The sequence below is a fragment of the Oncorhynchus gorbuscha genome, linkage group LG11 (assembly GCF_021184085.1).
Source record: "Oncorhynchus gorbuscha isolate QuinsamMale2020 ecotype Even-year linkage group LG11, OgorEven_v1.0, whole genome shotgun sequence".
Taxonomy (NCBI): Eukaryota; Metazoa; Chordata; class Actinopteri; order Salmoniformes; family Salmonidae; genus Oncorhynchus; species Oncorhynchus gorbuscha.
In genome coordinates, this window is record NC_060183.1 from 80592679 (window position 1) to 80615076 (window position 22398).

General features: G+C 44.9%; 1 protein-coding gene across 3 annotated transcripts in view; it reads left to right on the forward strand.

Annotated features, from left to right (window-relative positions):
* Positions 1–22398, forward strand: part of LOC123989539 (ras-specific guanine nucleotide-releasing factor RalGPS1-like) — a 318616-nt gene that overhangs the window by 254419 nt on the left and 41799 nt on the right. For all 3 annotated transcript variants that reach the window (XM_046290621.1, XM_046290623.1, XM_046290622.1), the window contains 2 exons: positions 2292–2429; positions 10568–10661. In XM_046290621.1, the coding sequence (XP_046146577.1) occupies positions 2292–2429; positions 10568–10661 (232 nt within the window). The remainder of the gene's footprint in view (positions 1–2291; positions 2430–10567; positions 10662–22398) is intronic.

A 22398-nucleotide genomic window follows, 5' to 3' on the forward strand; every position in this document is an offset into this window, starting at 1 on the left:
ACAGACTCATCTGGAACAAAGAGCCTATATGAACTAAAGGTTAACAACAGACACGTCTGGAACAAAGAGCCTATATGAACTAAAGGTTAACAACAGACACGTCTGGATCAAAGAGCCTATATGAACTAAAGGTTAACAACAGACACGTCTGGAACAAAGAGCCTATATGAACTAAAGGTTAACAACAGACACGTCTGGAACAAAGAGCCTATATGAACTAAAGGTTAACAACAGACACGTCTGGATCAAAGAGCCTATATGAACTAAAGGTTAACAGACACATCTGGAACAAAGAGCCTATATGAACTAAAGGTTAACAACAGACACGTCTGGATCAAAGAGCCTATATGAACTAAAGGTTAACAACAGACACATCTGGATCAAAGAGCCTATATGAACTAAAGGTTAACAGACACGTCTGGATCAAAGAGCCTATATGAACTAAAGGTATGTAAAAGGTTAACAGAACAAGATTAAATAATATTGGAACCCAGAAGAAAATGTTGTTTTGATTTGTTAGCAAAAAATGAAGTTAACAGTCTGACCAGACTAAAGAGTACTGTACACAACAGTATGTGATTTCACTAACAGTCTAACAAGACTAAAGAGTACTGTACACAACAGTATGTGATTTCACTAACAGTCTGACAAGACTAAAGAGTACTGTACACAACAGTATGTGATTTCACTAACAGTCTAACAAGACTAAAGAGTACTGTACACAACAGTATGTGATTTCACTAACAGTCTGACCAGACTAAAGAGTACTGTACACAACAGTATGTGATTTCACTAACAGTCTAACAAGACTAAAGAGTACTGTACACAACAGTATGTGATTTCACTAACAGTCTGACCAGACTCAAGAGTACTGTACACAACAGTATGTGATTTCCTCAGACAGCTTAAGATAGCCTGGTTAAAGCACGGTGAGCACAGCTTTCAGTCTGGTTCAACCAGGCTAAGTTTAGGAGGCAAGTTGAATGGAAAACCAAGCAGCCGTACAACATAAGACTATAGTGAAATAATGTGGTTTGAGCTGCACTAAGAGGACTGACTCACTCCAGTACTCAACACAGCTCCTCAATATGGTTGGGTGGTATGCAGATGTTAATACCGTCATACCGTTTCTGTACCATACCGGGGTATAAGGTATTACTGAATGTGCACAGAAGGGGGCGCTATTTCATAATTGAGTTACTTTGTATTATAAAATATATATCTTTTATTGTAGCAGTTGTTCATTGTATTATGTGGATGGTATCAATTCACCCAGTCATTACAAAGATACCGGTGTCCTTCCTAGCTCAGTTGCTGGAGAGGAAGGAAATCGCTCAGGGATTTCACCATGAGGCCATTGGTGACTTCTTAAAAACGGTGACAGAATTTAATAGCTGTGATTGGTGAAAACTGAGGATGGATCAACAACATTGTAGTTACTCTACAATACTAACCTAATTTCACGAGTGAAGAGAAGGAACCCTGTACAGAATAAAAAATACTCAAAAACATGCATCATGTTTTTGCAGTAAGGCACTCTAAAGTAAAACTGCAAAAAAAAAGTCAAAGAAATCCACCTCGTTCTGAATACAAAGTGTTATGTTTGGGGCAAATCCAACACATCATTTCACTGAGTACCACTCGTCATATTATCAAGAATGGTGGTGGCTGGAGATGAATTCACCTTTCAGCAGGACGATATCCTAAACCACAAGGGCAAATATACACTGGAGTTGCTTACCAAGACGACATTGAATGTCCCTAAGTGGCCTAGTTACAGTTTTGACTTAAATCGGCTTGGAAAATCTGTGGCAATACTTGAAAATGTCTGTCATTGCAATGATCAACAACCAATTTGACAGAGCTTGAAGAACTTTAAATATTGTACAATCCAGGTGTGCAAAGCTCTTAGAGACTTACCCAGAAAGACTCACAGCTCTTAGACTTATCCAGAAAGACTCACAGCTCTTAGACTTACCCAGAAAGACTCACAGCTCTTAGACTTACCCAGAAAGACTCACAGCTCTTAGACTTATCCAGAAAGACTCACAGCTCTTAGACTTACCCAGAAAGACTCACAGCTCTTAGATTTACCCAGAAAGACTCACAGCTCTTAGACTTACCCAGAAAGACTCACAGCTGTAATCGCTGCCAAAGGTGATTCAAACATGTTTGAAAACTTATCTAACCAAGACACTGTACGTCTGTCACATAATTCATATTAATGAAGATGTGCACAGGATACCACTAACTCCTCCCCTTCCTCTGGTCCCTCCCCTCTCCCCCTGCAGGCATCTACCTATTGGACATGATCTACATCGACTCGGCCTATCCGGCATCGGATAGCATCATCGAGACAGAGCAGAGGACCAATCAGATGAACAATTTGCTGAGGGTGATCTCTGACCTGCAGATGTCCTGTAAATATGGTAAGAGTACAACATTTCCCTCGTTTTTACGGACAAGTCAACTTCACCACACAAAAATAAATTGGTGTGCTCAACTCAAGTGTAGATTAAGTCTTCGGATGCCAGGTTAAGTAATACATGGTGAAAAGATGGAAAGCTATATGGTATGTTAGATCAGTTATTCTATGCATGTTAGCAGCAACAGAGGTAAATCAACAGACTTGTTTCAGTGACAGAAGACTGTATAAACTCACCAAATAAAGAAACGTCCTCTCACTGTCAACTGCGTTTATTTTCAGCAAACTTAACATGTGTAAATATTTGTATGAACATAACAAGATTCAACAACTGAGACATAAGCTGAACATGTTCCACAGACATGTGACTAACAGAAATGGAATAATGTGTCCCTGAACAAAGTCAAAATCAAAACAGTCAGTATCTGGTGTGGCCACCAGCTGCATTAAGTAGTGCAGTGCATATCCTCCTCATGGACTACACCAGATTTGCCAGTTCTTGCTGTGAGATGTTACCCCACTCTTCCTCCAAGGCACCTGCAAGTTCCCGGACATTGCTGCGGGGAATGGCCCTAGCCCTCACCCTCCGATCCAACAGGTCCCAGACGTGCTCAATGGGATTGAGATCCAGGCTCTTCGCTGGCCATGGCAGAACACTGACATTCCTGTCTTGCAGGAAATCACACACAGAACGAGCAGTATGGTTGGTGGCATTGTCATGCTGGAGGGTCATGTCAGGATGAGCCTGAGGAAGGGTACCACATGAGGGAGGAGGATGTCTTCCCTGTAACACACAGCGTTGAGATTGCCTGCAATGACAACAAGCTCAGTCCAATAATGCTGTAACAGACCGCCCCAGACCAAGAAGGACCCTCCACCTCCAAATCGATCCCGCTCCAGAGTACAGGCCTCGGTGTAACGCTCATTCCTTCGATGATAAATGCGAATCCGACCATCACCCCTGGTGAGACAAAACCGCGACTCGTCAGTGAAGAGCACTTTTTGCCAGTCCTGTCTGGTCCAGCGACGGTGGTTTGTGGCCATAGGCGACGTTGTTGCCGGGGAAGTCTGGTGACTTCAACAGGCCTACAAGCCCACAGTCCAGCTTCTCTCAGCCTATTGTGGACAGTCTGAGCACTGATGGAGGGATTATACATTCCTGGTGTGACTGGGGAAGTTGTTATTGCCATCCTGTACCTGTCCCACAGGTGTGATGTTCGGATTTACCGATTCTGTGCAGGTGTTGTTACACGTGGTCTGCCACTGCGAGGATGATCAGCTGTCCGTCCTGTCTACCTGTAGTGTTGTCTTAGGCGTCTCACAGTACGGCTGTCGTGTCTTTGGCATCATTAAATATGACAATTATTTTATCAAATAAATTCTCTGTAATTATTATTACGTGATTAAACTAATCATGTAAATGTAAATAACTAGGAAGTCGGGGCACCACGGATAATATTCAGATTACAAAGTTATAATTTTCCTAATAAAACTTTCAGATATTTTAATATCTGATCAATTAGTCTTCTTATTAGTCTTCTTACCTTACGTCAGTCTCATTCCAAATGTCGTAAATTGTTGGTTATCTGCACGAACCCAGCCTTTACTAGGAATCATCCATACAGTTTAATAATGTATTTACCAACTAACTAAATAATCACAGAAATGCTCAAACAGTAGATCTGTTACTAACAAATTATAGGTAAGATTCCCTAGTGGGCTGAGCCGATATGACTGCTTGGTGGACAAAGGGAAGGGGGTGTGGACTGGGAAGGGGGTGTGGACTGGGAAGGGGGTGTGGACTGGGAAGGGGGTGTGGACTGAGCGGGAAAGACAAAAGGGGTCACTACATACAGTTGATAATTATATTCATTGAAATGCTAATCCTTTGCACATGAACGCTCACTCATTGGGAAATAATTGCAATCAATATATATTTACGCCCAGGTGTCGTTGTGATCGCTGTTGAAATCGTCAGTCCGTCTGCTGGAGAGTCAGTTCATCATCGTCTCTCTCTCTCTCTCTCTCTCTTTGTTTCCCTGAAGATCAAACTATTTCGTGGTTAGTTTGGATACTTCAGAGTACCATTCAGAAATGGTTTCATAGATGGATGTTTCGGTGGTTGTCGGTATCCGCATCCCAGGTTTACATAATTTCAACCTACAGACTAGTAATTAGTATCTAAGATTTGCTCTTATTCTGTAGGGATCAACTTTAAAGGGAATTACAATTATCTCCCATTAAAGGTTTCACATTACATAATTTCACAAATAGTTTCATCTTTATTCATTCATTGTAAACAATAATTAGATGCAAACCTCATAATGGAAGCGCCTGTATAAACAGAGTTAGGGTAATGTGGGGCGGCAGGGTAGCCTAGTGGTTAGAGCATTGGATTAGTAACCGGAAGGTTACAAGTTCAAACCCCCAAGCTGACAAGGTACAAATCTGTCGTTCTGCCCCTGAACAGGCAGTTAACCCACTGTTCCTAGGCCGTAATTGAAAATAAGAATTTGTTCTTAACTGACTTGCCAAGTTAAATAAAGAATAAATAAATTATACCATCCTAACCTACATAGATACATACATAAAAAATAAAAAGTTGTGGCTGAAATTGTCTTTCATGAGGTCACAAACATGAAACAAAACGGACCGGGTCGTACCTGGCTTCTCCACCGACCATTTACACATTCTCCAAAATATGGATATTTTTCCAGTCTCAAATTCTGGAATGTAGCAGAATTTGGCGGGAGTTCCTTTGTTCTACTGTGGAACTCTTCCCTACTGCATGAAAATGGGGAGAAAGTCCCCGCCAGGAATTTAGATAACAGAACCTGGGTGTAGGAGAGAGTGAGAAGCTATGATCTACACCCAGAAAGGGCCACGTCATGACAGGACATTGCAATTTATTTCCCTGGCCACGTCTGCAGTCCTCATGCCTCCTTGCTGCATGCCTAAGGCACATTCACGCAGATGAGCAGGGACCCTGGGCGTCTTTCTTTTGGTGTTTTTCAGAGTCAGTAGGAAGGCTTCTTTCATGTCCTAAGTTTTCATAGCTGTGACTTTTATTGCCTACCGTCTGTAAGCTGTTAGTGTCTTAACGACCGTTCCACAGGTGCATGCTCATTAATTGTTTATGGTTCATTGAACAAGCATGGGAAACAGTGTTTAAACCCTTTACAATAAAGATCTGTAAAGTTATTTGAATTTCTACAAATTATCTTTGATAATCTTTGCTGAGTTTAGTATGTACCCGTTAGAGAAGGATTTCCTTATTGTCAGCTTCACCCCCTCAGCCACAATCACCCACAGACACTCTCAAATACTCTCTTATCGATGAAGGGATTTTCAAACTACTGAGTCCAACTGAGCTAAACTGTACGGCACTGGCCTGGCTGCAGCCACCGAAAGTTGCTGGAAAGGACATATCAGATCCAGCACAGTTTGATTCGGGAATTCATAATAGTGTTAACACTAGAACCGCCAACGGCCACTGACGTTTGATTTAAATAAAATAAATAAAAATAAAAATAAATATGTCATTTAGCAGACGCTTTTATCCAAAGCGACTTACAGTCATGTGTGCATACATTCTACGTATGGGTGGTCCCGGGAATCGAACCCACTACCCTGGCGTTACAAGCGCCATGCTCTACCAACTGAGCTACAGAAAATAATACTGAGTGCCGCAGCGGTCTAAGGCTTCGCAGTGTTGTGGCGTCACTACAGCCTGGGGTTCGATCCCAGGCTGTGTCACAACCAGCCGTGACCAGGAGTCCCATAGGGCGGCGCACAATTGGCCCAGTATCGTCCGTGTTAGGGAAGGGTTTGGCCCGGGGCTCATCGCATTCTAGTGACCCCTTGAGGCGGGCCGGGCGCCTGCGGGCTTGACCTCGGTCGTCAGTTGAACAGCGTTTTCCTCTGACACGTTGGTGCAGTTGGCTTCTGGGTTAAGCGTGCGGGTGTTTAAGAAGAGTGGTTTGGCGGGTCATGTTTCGGAGGACGCATGACTCAACCTTCGCCTCCCGAGCCCATTGGGGAGTTGCAGTGATGAGACAAGATCGTAATCACAGAGTTTGGGGAAAAAAGTGGGTTAAAATTACCCCCCCCGTTGGTACCCAGCCAGGCTCCAAGACGATGTGCTGTAGGACATTGGTACCCAGCCAGGCTCCAAGACATTGTGCTGTAGGACATTGGTACCCAGCCAGGCGCCAAGACAATGTGCTGTAGGACGTTGGTACCCAGCCAGGCTCCAAGACATTGTACTGTAGGACATTGGTACCCAGCCAGGCGCCAAGACAATGTGCTGTAGGACATTGGTACCCAGCCAGGCGCCAAGACAATGTGCTGTAGGACATTGGTACCCAGCCAGGCTCCAAGACAATGTGCTGTAGGACGTTGGTACCCAGCCAGGCTCCAAGACAATGTGCTGTAGGACGTTGGTACCCAGCCAGGCTCCAAGACTATGTGCTCTAGAACATTGGTACCCAGCCAGGCTCCAAGACAATGTGCTGTAGGACGTTGGTACCCAGCCAGGCTCCAAGACAATGTGCTGTAGGACGTTGGTACCCAGCCATTGTGGCGGTAATGTGACATTCCCTCCTCACTGAATTAATAACAAATGGATAAATGGCCGATAATTGTGCACCTTACTTCACAATCGAATTTAAATTAGGCCTAACTGAATGATAAGGACGGTGATGAGGTTGATTTAATTTTGAGACACAATAGTGTTATGATGAGTTTGTTATGCCTATTTATCAGCGGCAAATCATTTGACTGCAGACCTTTTGGTGTCAGAAGTTGTTATGGGACTGTTTGATTTACAATAACTATATTACTAATCAAATGTATTGTAAGGGAAATGAAAACATGCTACATGTCCAGTAGTCCTTTAGAATAATGCAAAACATCTCCTTTACTCAATACAGGGAAGCAAACAATGACAGCCCACTGCATGAATGACACATGGATGACTAACTACACCCTAACTATACCAAAACGAACTTCACACATAATAAGAGTGAGCCTATAGGCGAGATTAAATTGACAATAATATGATGAGTGACAATATTAGGCCTAGCAGTCGTCACATTGTACATGAAGAGATGGGCGCATCTTGTAATTGACAGATGGAGAGAAAGGAGCATCACTTTATCTGATCCTCCGTCAAAGTAAAATATTTTGATTTCTATATTAGTAGCTGAAAGAGCTTCTGCAGTTTCTATTACACTTACCTTTGTCAAATAACTCTCAAAATTCATGAAAACTGTGTGCAGTACAACCAATTTGTTTGTGGGGTTTGCTCACATAAAGCCTAGAAGATGTGTGCTGACTGTGGACCCAATAAGTGTAAAGAAAGACTAGATTTGATTTAATTCCTAAAGGCTCTGGGTAAATTGGCACAATAGTGTCTGATACAATCAACAAATTACTTTTTATATATTTATCATGAATATATTTCCACAAATATTTATTTATGCAATCCATCATTTATAATTGTTCATGTACTGGTGCTTCTCTTTAGGAATACTGGAAATAATTTCACCTGCACACCTGTCTGGTTATATTATCTTTTTAGTTTCTAATTTTTCAAAAGGAGCTGTAACTCGACTTTATTCGTTACTTTAACTCTTTACTAATCAAATCTACAAATCAAGCTGATCAAACGGAATACACTGTAATGTTTTTATTGTAATAGAAACGAAACTAGGCTATTTAGGTCTACGCTTTTTTCTGTGACTTTCTATAGAATTATACAAAACATATCGTTGACTCTGTTGATTGATATCTGATGCATATGCTAAAGAAACGCCCGATAACTTTCTCAACATTCTCTAGAGGGCACTGATAGAGAGAAAGGCTAGGCGGGTTCGAGTGTTAAATGATATGAATGTTCCCACAGGCCTGTATGATGGTAGTCCTGCTGTCCTTGTATGTACATCATCTTTAAGTTGTTTGAAGATACTTTTAGTTAGACAACACTGGCAAGAGCAGGCAAATGTTTACTCCTCATTTCTACATTGGAACTGTGGAACAGATCTCAGATCCAAGATGTCTCTTCAACTGCAACAAGACTGAGCTCATGAACCCTGAAGTGTTGCAATAATGTTTATGAAAGCCCATCAAATCCTGGCCTGGCATAAGACTTCTACAGGATATATGAAACGTTGTGCAGAGTAAAGAACATGCACAGTGAAAACGAAGGAGAGGTTTATTCATTCCAGTTGTAGTTGGCCTCGCTGCCATTGTTAGCGGAGTTGGTTTAAATAAAGTAAATCCCTCATCGACGCACACAGAGATGAGCAGTTGTAGTTGGCCTCGCTGCCATTGTTAGCGGAGTTGGTTTAAATAAAGTAAATCCCTCATCGACGCACACAGAGATGAGCAGTTGTAGTTGGCCTCGCTGCCATTGTTAGCGGAGTTGGTTTAAATAAAGTAAATCCCTCATCGACGCACACAGAGATGAGCAGTTGTAGTTGGCCTCGCTGCCATTGTTAGCGGAGTTGGTTTAAATAAAGTAAATCCCTCGTCGACGCACACAGAGATGAGCGACAAGGTCAATGCCAGCGAGGTTCTGAGAACTTCCCCAGGGCCCGAACAAAATGGCAACCGCATGGGGCCGAAATGAACACATGTACAACCTTAACCCCCTACGACAGCTGGTAACAGCATTAAGATGCAACAACCAAACCGCCCGGTGTTCGCCCCAGAGCTTACACGTCATGTCTCTCACGTACTGCCGGCTAGGCGCTAGCCATTTGCTTCACTCAGACCACACTTTGAGGAGAGAACGGGGGAAGGATTACCCAGACTGCTCAGATGTTCATTTGCGTTAGAAGTAGAGTGCTGCTGATTAGAGGAATTAGGAGGAGACTGTTGCCGATGGGAGGGGTTAGGAGGAGACTGTTGCCGATGGGAGGGGTTAGGAGGAGACTGTTGCCGATGGGAGGGGTTAGGAGACTGTTGCCGACGGGAGGGGTTAGGGGAGACTGTTGCCGACGGGAGGGGTTAGGAGGAGACTGTTGCCGACGGGAGGGGTTAGGAGGAGACTGTTGCCGACGGGAGGGGTTAGGAGGAGACTGTTGCCGACGGGAGGGGTTAGGAGGAGACTGTTGCCGATGGGAGGGGTTAGGAGGAGACTGTTGCCGATGGGAGGGGTTAGGGGAGACTGTTGCCGATGGGAGGGGTTAGGAGGAGACTGTTGCCGATGGGAGGGTTTAGGAGGAGACTGTTGCCGACGGGAGGGGTTAGGAGGAGACTGTTGCCGACGGGAGGGGTTAGGAGGAGACTGTTGCCGACGGGAGGGGTTAGGAGGAGACTGTTGCCGACGGGAGGGGTTAGGAGGAGACTGTTGCCGACGGGAGGGGTTAGGAGGAGACTGTTGCCGACGGGAGGGGTTAGGAGGAGACTGTTGCCGACGGGAGGGGTTAGGAGGAGACTGTTGCCGACGGGAGGGGTTAGGAGGAGACTGTTGCCGACGGGAGGGGTTAGGAGGAGACTGTTGCCGACGGGAGGGGTTAGGAGGAGACTGTTGCCGACGGGAGGGGTTAGGAGGAGACTGTTGCCGACGGGAGGGGTTAGGAGGAGACTGTTGCCGACGGGAGGGGTTAGGAGGAGACTCTGCTGTCCGTGTTGCAGTAAATGTAGCTCAACAAACCACATTAAGAGGAAGACAATGAAGTGTTCCAAACCGTTTCTCTCTCTCTTGCTCTCTCTCTCACCGCCTGTCTCTCTCACCGTCTGTCTCTCTCACCGTCTGTCTCTCTCACCGTCTGTCTCTCTCACCGTCTGTCTCTCTCACCGTCTGTCTCTCTCACCGTCTGTCTCTCTCACCGTCTGTCTCTCTCACCGTCTGTCTCTCTCACCGTCTGTCTCTCTCACCGTCTGTCTCTCTCACCGTCTGTCTCTCTCACCGTCTGTCTCTCTCACCGTCTGTCTCTCTCACCGTCTGTCTCTCTCACCGTCTGTCTCTCTCACCGTCTGTCTCTCTCACCGTCTGTCTCTCTCACCGTCTGTCACTCACTTGGTCTCTCTCTCTCTCACCGTCTGTCACTCAGTTGGTCTCTCTTGTCTTACTGTCTGTTTTTTGTCTTCCTGCTACCCTCTCTCCCTCCCCCACACCAATTTCCCCCTTCACAGATCACCTGGTGACCCTCCCCCATGTTCAGAAGTATTTAATGTCCGTGCGCTATATCGAGGAGCTTCAGAAGTTTGTAGAGGACGACAACTTCAAGTAAGTCAAATGCCTTTTGCACACAATGTATATAAACTCTTTATTTTTTTCTACTGTGTTATTGACTTGTTTATTGTTTACTCCATGTGTAACTCTGTGTTGTCTGTTCACACTGCTATGCTTTATCTTGTCCAGGTTGCAGTTGTAAATGAGAACTTGTTCTCAACTAGCCTACCTGGTTAAATAAAGGTGTTCTCAACTAGCCTACCTGGTTAAATAAAGGTGTTCTCAACTAGCCTACCTGATTAAATAAAGGTGTTCTCAACTAGCCTACCTGGTTAAATAAAGGTGTTCTCAACTAGCTTATCTGGTTAAATAAAGGTGTTCTCAACTAGCCTACCTGGTTAAATAAAGGTGTTCTCAACTAGCCTACCTGGTTAAATAAAGGTGAAATATTTTTATTTTTAAAGTTGAGTCTGCCCCCCCTTCTCCCCCACAAACATACCTTTCGTATGCACACACACACACACACACACACACACACACACACACACACACACACACACACACACACACACACACACACACACACACACACACACACACACACACACACACACACACACAGGCGGGGGGGAGCTGTGCATCATGACAGGGGAGCTCATTCCTCCAGTGGCTCTAATGAGTTCTTCAGGCATATATTGTAGATACAGAGTCTGCCTTGAGGGAGCGTGACCAAGCGTGGCCCCGGAAGCGCAGAACTTCTGACGGGGGCTTGATTTAAAGCCGGAGCCGGCTCCTGGAGCTCGACTGTGAAAGACATGCACTGCTGGGACTGACAAGTGGAGTCCCAAGATGGAATCTTACGGATCGTTTCGTTTTGGAGACAGTCTGTTTTTTTGCGACCTGAATTTGTCGGTGGTCGGCAGTCTGCTCACTCAGACTTTTTTTGTAATGATATCAACGCGTTAACCCGACCTCCAGACATTTTTAATTAGGATAGTAAATATTAGGGCTAATAAAATTGCTGGAAATTGTTTTCATTGATAACATTGGATTTACTTAGAGTGGCAGGATTAGGTTTATTTTTTGTCTTAAAATGAAAAGCTGTAACAAAAAGCACGTGGGGTCTGAACTACTGAAGCACGTGGGGTCTGAACTACTGAAGCCTATGTTACTATGTGAAGGTCTGCAGTACAAAAAGCATGTGGGGTCTGAACTACTGAAGCCTATGTTACTATGTGAAGGTCTGCAGTGCAAGTGACAGTTTCAATGAAATTCTTACCACCATGAACTGATCACCTATGAGGTCTTCATCTCCAAGTCCTTTATTAGGGTAGTATAGGACCATTGTTTGGCTTTTCAGAAGTGATGACAGTAGTGTGTCCTGGGCAGAAGGATTTGGCAGTATGACCCAGTACGGATGACAAAGTGGCCTGAGAAGTAATCTAACCCCACACAACCAGGTTTATAAATCAATATTCATCTCCCTTTGTGTCCAGAACACTAACACTGTACTGTACAAATAAAACCATTGTCCAGAATATGAACACCGTACTGTACAAATGAAATTAGTGTCCAGGACACTAACTGTACTGTACAAAGGAAACTAGTGTCCAGGACACAAACTGTACTGTACAAAGGAAACTAGTGTCCAGGACACTAACTGTACTGTACAAAGGAAACTAGTGTCCAGGACACTAACTATACTGTACAAAGGAAACTAGTATCCAGGACACTAACTGTACTGTACAAAGGAAACTAGTGTCCAGGACACTAACTGTACTGTACAAAGGAAACTAGTGTCCAGGACACAAACTGTACTGTACAAAGGAAACTAGTGTCCAGGACACTAACTGTACTGTACAAAGGAAACTAGTGTCCAGGACACTAACTGTACTGTACAAAGGAAACTAGTGTCCAGGACACTAACTGTACTGTACAAATCCAGAATATGAACCCTGTACAAATAAGTGTCCAGAATATGAACCCTGTACAAATAAGTGTCCAGAATATGAACCCTGTACAAATAAGTGTCCAGAATATGAACCCTGTACAAATGAAACTTAGTGAACATTCACTGTGGTCTACTGCACTGTAGACAATCTAGACAGCCTCTGTCTCACTCTCTGTTCTAGACGTCAAAGAGATGGAGAGGCCGCCGCTCCTCTCTATACAAAAGGGATGATTTAAAAGGGGAAACCAGAAGTTGAAACGATAACACAGCATTCCCCCCCCCCCCACTGTTTCTGTAAAAAGCTGATGAGGCTGGAGAAACCACTTTCAAATTCATAGACAGAGCTATGGATGCAAGGCCTCATGATATCTAAATTATAGTTTGAACCATGTTTTGAGGCTATAATAGTGTTTGTTTACATTTACTTTGTTTACAAACATTGGAATAAAAGAAGCTTATATGTTGGGGGTTCTGATGGGGTACGGCAGTTGAACTGAGTTTACGAGGCATTTTATAAATTATATCCTTCAAGAATCAATAGGTGTATGTATATATATATATATATATATATATATATATATATATATATTTTTTTTTTTTTTTAGTCCAAAAAAATGAATGCAGCAACTGTAGATCTCAGCTTGAAATGATTCCAGCTCATTGGACTAGAGGACTGTGTTTAAGATCCCCGGCATTAGTGATTGGCCAAGAGAGGATCTCCTCCGCCAGGGGGATGACAGCGTACGTTAACATGTACGCCCGCCAGGCACAGCAGCTCTCCCGCTACATTTGAGTTAAGTACGATATGTTTGTGGAGGAAAATGTAAAGCACATGTCACAAAATGTTTTTTTTTTTTTGACTCCCAGCCGTCTTCTAGTAAAGATAAATATTATTGCGAGCATCAACCTCACCCCCCCCCCCCCTCCTCACACGCGTGCCATAGAAAACAAGTGCAGTTCAACAAGCTTGTGTCATCTCACAGCTGTTGATAAAATAAAATAAACTCACACTCAGAGCCTCGTATGCACTCCTGCTGATGAGGTAAATATGAAGTCCGGCTTGTTTTGAGAGACTCTCTCTTCGGTAGGTGTCTTTGAGCTGTGAAGGTTCTACATTCCTACTGTAACCGACCTGTCATTGATGAGACTGATTAGAGCTCCGGAACGGTGGGAACCCATCTGTCTGTTGCCCTTCTGATGCCAAGTTCGATTCTCGCTCAAGAACCTTGCAATGACCGCCCGAAACGCCACAGAACTCTATGCCCGCTTGGGTCTTTACAAAAGTAACACCTTACGTAATCAGATTGCTTTTTTGTTTGTTGAGTAACTAGTAATGTAACGCGTTACTTTAAAAAAAAAATTGGGTAATATAATAATAGTTACTTTGTCAAGTAACCTAGGGTACGTGCGGTCTAACCAGAACTGGCGGTTCGAGAGAAAGATTTTGAATGGAAAGATAGGATATCTGTACAGATGTTTGATATCTGAAAATCTTCCTAATATTGAGTTGCACCCCCTTTTGCCCTCAGAACAGCCTTAATTCGTCGGAGCATGGGACTCTACAAGGTGTTGCAAGCGTTCCATAGGGATGCTGGTCCATGTTGACTCCAATGCTTCCCACGAGTTGTCAAGATGACGGGTAGTGGATCTCCACTCCAAATAGCTCGTTCCATCTCATCCCCACAGATGCTCAATTGGACTGAGATCTGGTGTCTGGGCAGGACATTGCCGTAAACTGATTTCACTGTCATGTCCGTGGAACTATTCCTGGACAATCCTAGCCTTTTGGCATGGGGCATTATCCTGCTAAAAAATATATATATATATATATTTGCAGATGGATACACTGCTGCCATGAAAGGATGCACCTGATTGGCTATGATGTTTTAGATATCCTGTGGAATTCAAAACATTGCTCCACTTTCATCAAGAGGCCCAATGTGTGCCATGGAAACATACCATCACGCCACCACCACCAGCCTGCAATGTTGAGACGCTGCATGATGGATGCATGTACTGGTGGTACTGGTGGTTTTCTCTATACTCTAAGTCTTCTCATCAGCGTGAAACAGCAGGAACCGGGATTCATCAGCCCAGGCAATGTTTTCCAATTCTCCAGTGTTTTTGTTCCTTCAACTACAGTTTCTTTATTTTTTTGGGGATGCTGAAAGAAGTGGAATTCTCTAAGGTCATTGGCTGCCGTACCCCATTCATGTCAAGGTACGACAAGTTGCACATTATTTTATGGGTCTTTGGACACCAATGTTGTACTGGACTCTGTCAGTTGACTAACTGTAAAATTATTGTCAGCCGCCTCTGTCCTCTTTCATCAATTACCTGTTTTTTTCGACCACTGGCCTGCCGTTGGCTGGATGTCCTTTGGGTGGTGGACCATTCTTTATACACACGGGAAACTGTTGAGAGAGAAATCCCCAGCAGCATTGCATTCTTGACACACTGTAAACGGTGCACCTGGCACCTACTACCATACCCAGTTCAAAGGTACTTATATATTTTGTCTTGCCCATTCACCCTTGGATTGGCACACACACAGACAATCCATGTCTCAATTGTCTTAAGGTCAAAAAATCCTTCCTTAACCTGTCTCCTCCCCTTCACCTACACTGACATCAATGTGACATCAATAAGGGATCCCGACTTTCACCTGGTCAGTCTGTCATGGAAAAAAGCAGGTGTTCCTAATGTTTTGTTAACTCAGTGTATTTGGCTCATTTAAGCTGATGAAAAGAGAAACTAGTGAATGTATAATGAAAGATAATGTATTGTGAAAGTAACGCAAAATAACAACGCGGGTTATACAAGGAGTTACAATGCGAAGTAATATTGTAAAGTAACACGTTACTTTTGTTAACTGTAACACTGGGTGCAACGCACACGGACCCCAGCAGATCTGTTAGCCTTCAGGTTCTGTGGGCGGCTTGGACCCCAGCAGATCTGTTAGCCTTCAGGTTCTGTGGGCGGCTTGGACCCCAGCAGATCTGTTAGCCTTCAGGTTCTGTGGGCGGCTTGGACCCCAGCAGATCTGTTGGCCTTCAGGTTCTGTGGGCGGCTTGGACCCCAGCAGATCTGTTGGCCTTCAGGTTCTGTGGGCGGCTTGGACCCCAGCAGATCTGTTGGCCTTCAGGTTCTGTGGGCGGCTTGGACCCCAGCAGATCTGTTAGCCTTCAGGTTCTGTGGGCGGCTTGGACCCCAGCAGATCTGTTAGCCTTCTTATCTTAACATGAGCTACCATTGCAATGTCAGGACAACCTTATATCTATGTCTGTATGCAATATGGCCTCAATGAAAAACACATGGCAATAGTATTACTCTTTTAATGTGAAGAGTATTTATTACCTACGACTGTTTTTCTTTTATCCATTTTTCTGCATTGGAACTTTTGAATGGTCTGTTGTTGAAATTACCACCAGGGACACCTGAAGTCAATATTAAATTAATTATCGGCAAGCTGGAGTGGTTCCAACAAACTTAATGCACCATAGTACACGTCGGTCGGAAGCTCTGCCGGGGCAGTCCCGTTAGTTCTCTCATATACTGCTTACACACACAGACAAGTTATATTTGCATGATTTATATTTTTTCATCAGTAACTTTTGGTTCATGCATGTGACTGACAAATACCTCACGAGAGAGGCCTCTTTTCTCCAAGCTGCGACCTTGAAACTGAGATATCCCTTTCTGTTCTCAAAACAATGTTCTGGGCATACTTCCAAATTGCTTATACTGATGGTGGGGATTCCTCCCAGGCACGATCAATCAGTCACTTGCATGAACCCAGTCTAATTGATTATTAGAAAAGCACAAATACAAAATATTCCTTCACAGGTCACTCAAATTATCGCATTTCAGAGCATCAAACTACTGCATTAAAAATATATATATCTGGAGAATGCAAGCTGTGGGTGTAGATTCTACAAGACGTTTGCACACTTTTTTAGGAGCACAGCTCAAAATATACAACTGTACTGAACAAAAATATAAATGCAATATGTAGTGTTGGTCCCACTTTTCATGAGCTGAAATAAAAAATCCCCAAAACTTTCCATACACACAAAAAATACTATTTTACCTCAAATGTGCACACATGTGTTTACATCACTGTTAGTGAGCATTTCTCCTTTGCCAAGATAATCCATCCATCTGACAGATGTGGCATATCAAGCAGCTGATTAAACAGCATGATCATTACACAGGTGCACCTTGTGCTGGGGACAATAAAAGGCCACTTTAAAATGTGCAGTTTTGTCACCCAACACAATGCCACAGATCTCAAGTCTCGAGGGAAGAGTTAAATTGGCATGCTGAATGTAGACATGTCCACCAGAGCTGTTGCCAGAGAATTGAATGCTGCCTCCAACATCGTTTTAGACAACTTGGCAGTACGTCCATCCGTCCTCACGACCGCAGACCACATGTAACCATGCCAGCCCAAGACCTCCACATCTGGCTTCTTCACCTGCGGGATCATCTGAGACTAACCACCCGGACAGCTAAGGAAACTGAATAGTATTTTTGTCTAATAAAGACCTTTTGTGGGGAAAAACTAATTCTGATTGGCTGGGCCTGGCTCCCCAGCAAGGGTGGGCCAGGGAATGCATAGGCCCACCCATTGCTGCACCCCTGCCAAGTCATATAAAATCCATAGAGTAGGGCCTAATGAGTTTATTTCATTTGACTGATTTCCTTATATGAACTGTAACTCCCTAAAATCTATGAAATTGTTACATATTGTGTTTTATTTTTGTTCAGTATATAATGTTGATATTGTGGATAGTCAGTTCTTGCATCCATAGCTCTATGAATTAGTGTTTGACATTTTTTCCAGCCCAATCTCTCATCTTTTTACAGAAACAGTGGCAGGGTTTGGCTTCGTTATTGTTTAAATAGCCGATTGCCCCTTTTAATGTATACGGTGCATGTAGCTGTATTTTGCTGCAAGGAACACATCTGGTTCATGCTCTATTTTCCAATGGGTTTTTTGTTGTTGTTGTGTTGAGCCATTAACTTTTTATGTGTAGCAGAATTATTTATTTTTTTAAATCAAAAATATTTTGTTTCCCACAACCTTTTCCATGGTCTCCTGTGTACAGTACGCAATACAAATCTTTCTATTGCCCTGTTTTCCAATTATATGGTTATGGCATGTTAATGTTTCTCAGCCTTCATGAGGATATCATGGATAGAGCCACAGCTCTAAGTGATATTACTGAAAAGCAACATGGATAGAACCACAGCTCTAAGTGATATTACTGAAAAGCAACATGGATAGAACCACAGCTCTAAGTGATATTACTGAAAAGCAACATGGATAGAGCCACAGCTCTAAGTGATATTACTGAAAAGCAACATGGATAGAGCCACAGCCCTAAGTGATATTACTGAAAAGCAACATGGATAGAACCACAGCTCTAAGTGATATTACTGAAAAGCAACATGGATAGAACCACAGCTCTAAGTGATATTACTGAAAAGCAACATGGATAGAACCACAGCTCTAAGCTCAGACAAGCCAATACAACAAACATCAGAAACCCAGTGGTAGAAAACTTCAGGCCACTGTATGACGAGCAGTCAATCAGTAAAATAACACCGTGTCGGTAGCAGTCAAACTGTAAAATAACACCGTGTCTGTAGCAGGCTTCACTGTTATAACACTGTGTCAGTAGCAGACTTCACCACTGTTATAACACCGTGTCAGTAGCAGGCTTCACCACTGTTATAACACTGTGTCAGTAGCAGGCTTCACCACTGTTATAACACCGTGTCAGTAGCAGGCTTCACCACTGTTATAACACTGTGTCAGTAGCAGGCTTCACCACTGTTATAACACTGTGTCAGTAGCAGGCTTCACCACTGTTATAACACCGTGTCAGTAGCAGGCTTCACCACTGTTATAACACCGTGTCAGTAGCAGGCTTCACCACTGTTATAACACTGTCAGTAGCAGGCTTCACTGTTATAACACCGTGTCAGTAGCAGACTTCACCCCTGTTATAACACCGTGTCAGTAGCAGGCTTCACCACTGTTATAACACTGTGTCAGTAGCAGGCTTCACCACTGTTATAACACTGTGTCAGTAGCAGGCTTCACCACTGTTATAACACCGTGTCAGTAGCAGGCTTCACCACTGTTATAACACCGTGTCAGTAGCAGGCTTCACTGTTATAACACCGTGTCAGTAGCAGGCTTCACCACTGTTATAACACCGTGTCAGTAGCAGGCTTCACCACTGTTATAACACCGTGTCAGTAGCAGGCTTCACTGTTATAACACCGTGTCAGTAGCAGGCTTCACCACTGTTATAACACCGTGTCAGTAGCAGGCTTCACCACTGTTATAACACCGTGTCAGTAGCAGGCTTCACCACTGTTATAACACTGTCAGTAGCAGGCTTCACTGTTATAACACCGTGTCAGTAGCAGACTTCACCCCTGTTATAACACCGTGTCAGTAGCAGGCTTCACCACTGTTATAACACTGTGTCAGTAGCAGGCTTCACTGTTATAACACCGTGTCAGTAGCAGGCTTCACCACTGTTATAACACCGTGTCAGTAGCAGGCTTCACTGTTATAACACTGTGTCAGTAGCAGGCTTCACTGTTATAACACTGTGTCAGTAGCAGGCTTCACTGTTATAACACTGTGTCAGTAGCAGGCTTCACCACTGTTATAACACTGTGTCAGTAGCAGGCTTCACCCCTGTTATAACACTGTGTCAGTAGCAGGCTTCACCACTGTTATAACACTGTGTCAGTAGCAGGCTTCACCACTGTTATAACACTGTGTCAGTAGCAGGCTTCACCACTGTTATAACACTGTGTCAGTAGCAGGCTTCACCCCTGTTATAACACCGTGTCAGTAGCAGGCTTCACCACTGTTATAACACCGTGTCAGTAGCAGGCTTCACCACTGTTATAACACTGTGTCAGTAGCAGGCTTCACCACTATTATAACACCGTGTCAGTAGCAGGCTTCACCACTGTTATAACACCGTGTCAGTAGCAGGCTTCACTATTGTTTTAAAGGGACTTGTATTTCTTTCATGGCTTCCTCTATATCTCTGCCTCCGTAGCTGTTGGGAACACACACCTGGTTCCCATATCCAGCACTGCAGTACAGCTTGTCTACTTTTCTGTTAAATGTGGCCTGGGGAGGTTTCTGTCTCAACAGACACTCTCCTGGCATGTGAGAGAGATGGTGGTGGAATTGGAACAGTGGATGAAGGGTCGGCTAGAACAGGACGACCCCATTCCAAAAAAATTGAGGGAGGCATGGAGGCGACAGGTGGGTTTGGGGGGACATGGAGGGGGTTCCAATGTGGTAACCATAGTGACGGCTGTCTGCGATCCTCCAAGGTGAAGTGACCCTGACTCAGCCTCAAAGTCCCTTAGCAACCAGAGAGAGAAAGGGAGCACAAGAGAGAGCCCTTAATCTTTGTCCAGATGCCTTCATCCTTCCCTCAGCCTGCTGCTTTCCTCAGCACTGACCAACCTGGACCCTCCCTCCCTCTCTCCATCCCTCCCTCCCTCTTTCCATCCCCCCTCCCTCTCTCCATCCCTCCCTCCCTCTATCCCTCCCTCCCTCTCTCCATCCCTCCCTCAGCCTGCTGCTTTCATCAGCACTGACCAACCTGGACCCTCCCTCCCTCTTTCCATCCCTCCCTCCCTCTCTCCATCCCTCCCTCTTTCCATCCCTCCCTCTCCATCCCTCCCTCCCTCTTTCCATCCCTCCCCCTCCCTCCCTTTCCATCCCTCCCTCACTCTCTTTCCATCCATCCATCCCTCCCTCCCTCCCTCACTCTCTTTCCATCCATCCATCCCTCCCTCTGTCTGTTCTTTGAATGCATTGTAACTTTCCATCCCGAGGGAGAGAAAAAAGACTGTCTGGGTCTGCTTTCCTTTGGAAGGTTCAGTGGTCTGGTTCAGACTGTACCCAGGGCAGATTACAGTGGTCAGACTGTACCCAGGGCAGATTACAGTGGTCAGACTGTACCCAGGGCAGATTACAGTGGTCAGACTGTACCCAGGGCAGATTACAGTGGTCAGACTGTACCCAGGGCAGATTACAGTGGTCAGACTGTACCCAGGGCAGGTTACAGTGGTCAGACTGTACCCAGGGCAGGTTACAGTGGTCAGACTGTACCCAGGGCAGATTACAGTGGTCAGACTGTACCCAGGGCAGATTACAGTGGTCAGACTGTACCCAGGGCAGATTACAGTGGTCAGACTGTACCCAGGGCAGATTACAGTGGTCAGACTGTACCCAGGGCAGATTACAGTGGTCAGACTGTACCCAGGGCAGATTACAGTGGTCAGACTGTACCCAGGGCAGATTACAGTGGTCAGACTGTACCCAGGGCAGATTACAGTGGTCAGACTGTACCCAGGGCAGATTACAGTGGTCAGACTGTACCCAGGGCAGATTACAGTGGTCAGACTGTACCCAGGGCAGATTACAGTGGTCAGACTGTACCCAGGGCAGATTACAGTGGTCAGACTGTACCCAGGGCAGATTACAGTGGTCAGACTGTACCCAGGGCAGATTACAGTGGTCAGACTGTACCCAGGGCAGATTACAGTGGTCAGACTGTACCCAGGGCAGATTACAGTGGTCAGACTGTACCCAGGGCAGATTACAGTGGTCACTGACAGATTACAGTGTCAGACCCAGGGCAGATTACAGTGGTCAGACTGTACCCAGGGCAGATTACAGTGGTCAGACTGTACCCAGGGCAGATTACAGTGGTCAGACTGTACCCAGGGCAGATTACAGTGGTCAGACTGTACCCAGGGCAGATTACAGTGGTCAGACTGTACCCAGGGCAGATTACAGTGGTCAGACTGTACCCAGGGCAGATTACAGTGGTCAGACTGTACCCAGGGCAGATTACAGTGGTCAGACTGTACCCAGGGCAGATTACAGTGGTCAGACTGTACCCAGGGCAGATTACAGTGGTCAGACTGTACCCAGGGCAGATTAGTGGTCTGATTCAGACTGTACCCAGGGCAGATTACAGTGGTCAGACTGTACCCAGGGCAGATTAGTGGTCTGATTCAGACTGTACCCAGGGCAGATTAGTGGTCTGATTCAGACTGTACCCAGGACAGGATAGAGTGGTCTGATTCAGACTGTACCCAGGGCAGATTAGTGGTCTGATTCAGACTGTACCCAGGGCAGGTTACAGTGGTCTGATTCAGACTTTACCCAGGGCAGATTAGTGGTCTGGTTCAGACTGTACCCAGGTCAGGTTACAGTGGTCTGATTCAGACTTTACCCAGGGCATGTTACAGTGGTCTGATTCAGACTCTACCCAGGGCAGGTTACAGTGGTCAGACTGTACCCAGGGCAGATTAGTGGTCTGATTCAGACTGTACCCAGAGCAGGTTACAGTGGTCAGACTGTACCCAGGGCAGATTAGTGGTCTGGTTCAGACTGTACCCAGGGCAGGTTACAGTGGTCTGATTCAGACTGTACCCAGGGCAGGTTAGAATGGTCAGACTGTACCCAGGGCAGATTAGTGGTCTGATTCAGACTGTACCCAGGGCAGGTTACAGTGGTCAGACTGTACCCAGGGCAGATTAGTGGTCTGATTCAGACTGTACCCAGGGCAGGTTACAGTGGTCAGACTGTACCCAGGGCAGATTAGTGGTCTGATTCAGACTGTACCCAGGGCAGGTTACAGTGGTCTGATTCAGACTGTACCCAGGGCAGGTTACAGTGGTCTGATTCAGACTGTACCCAGGGCAGGTTACAGTGGTCTGATTCAGACTGTACCCAGGGCAGGTTACAGTGGTCTGATTCAGACTGTACCCAGGGCA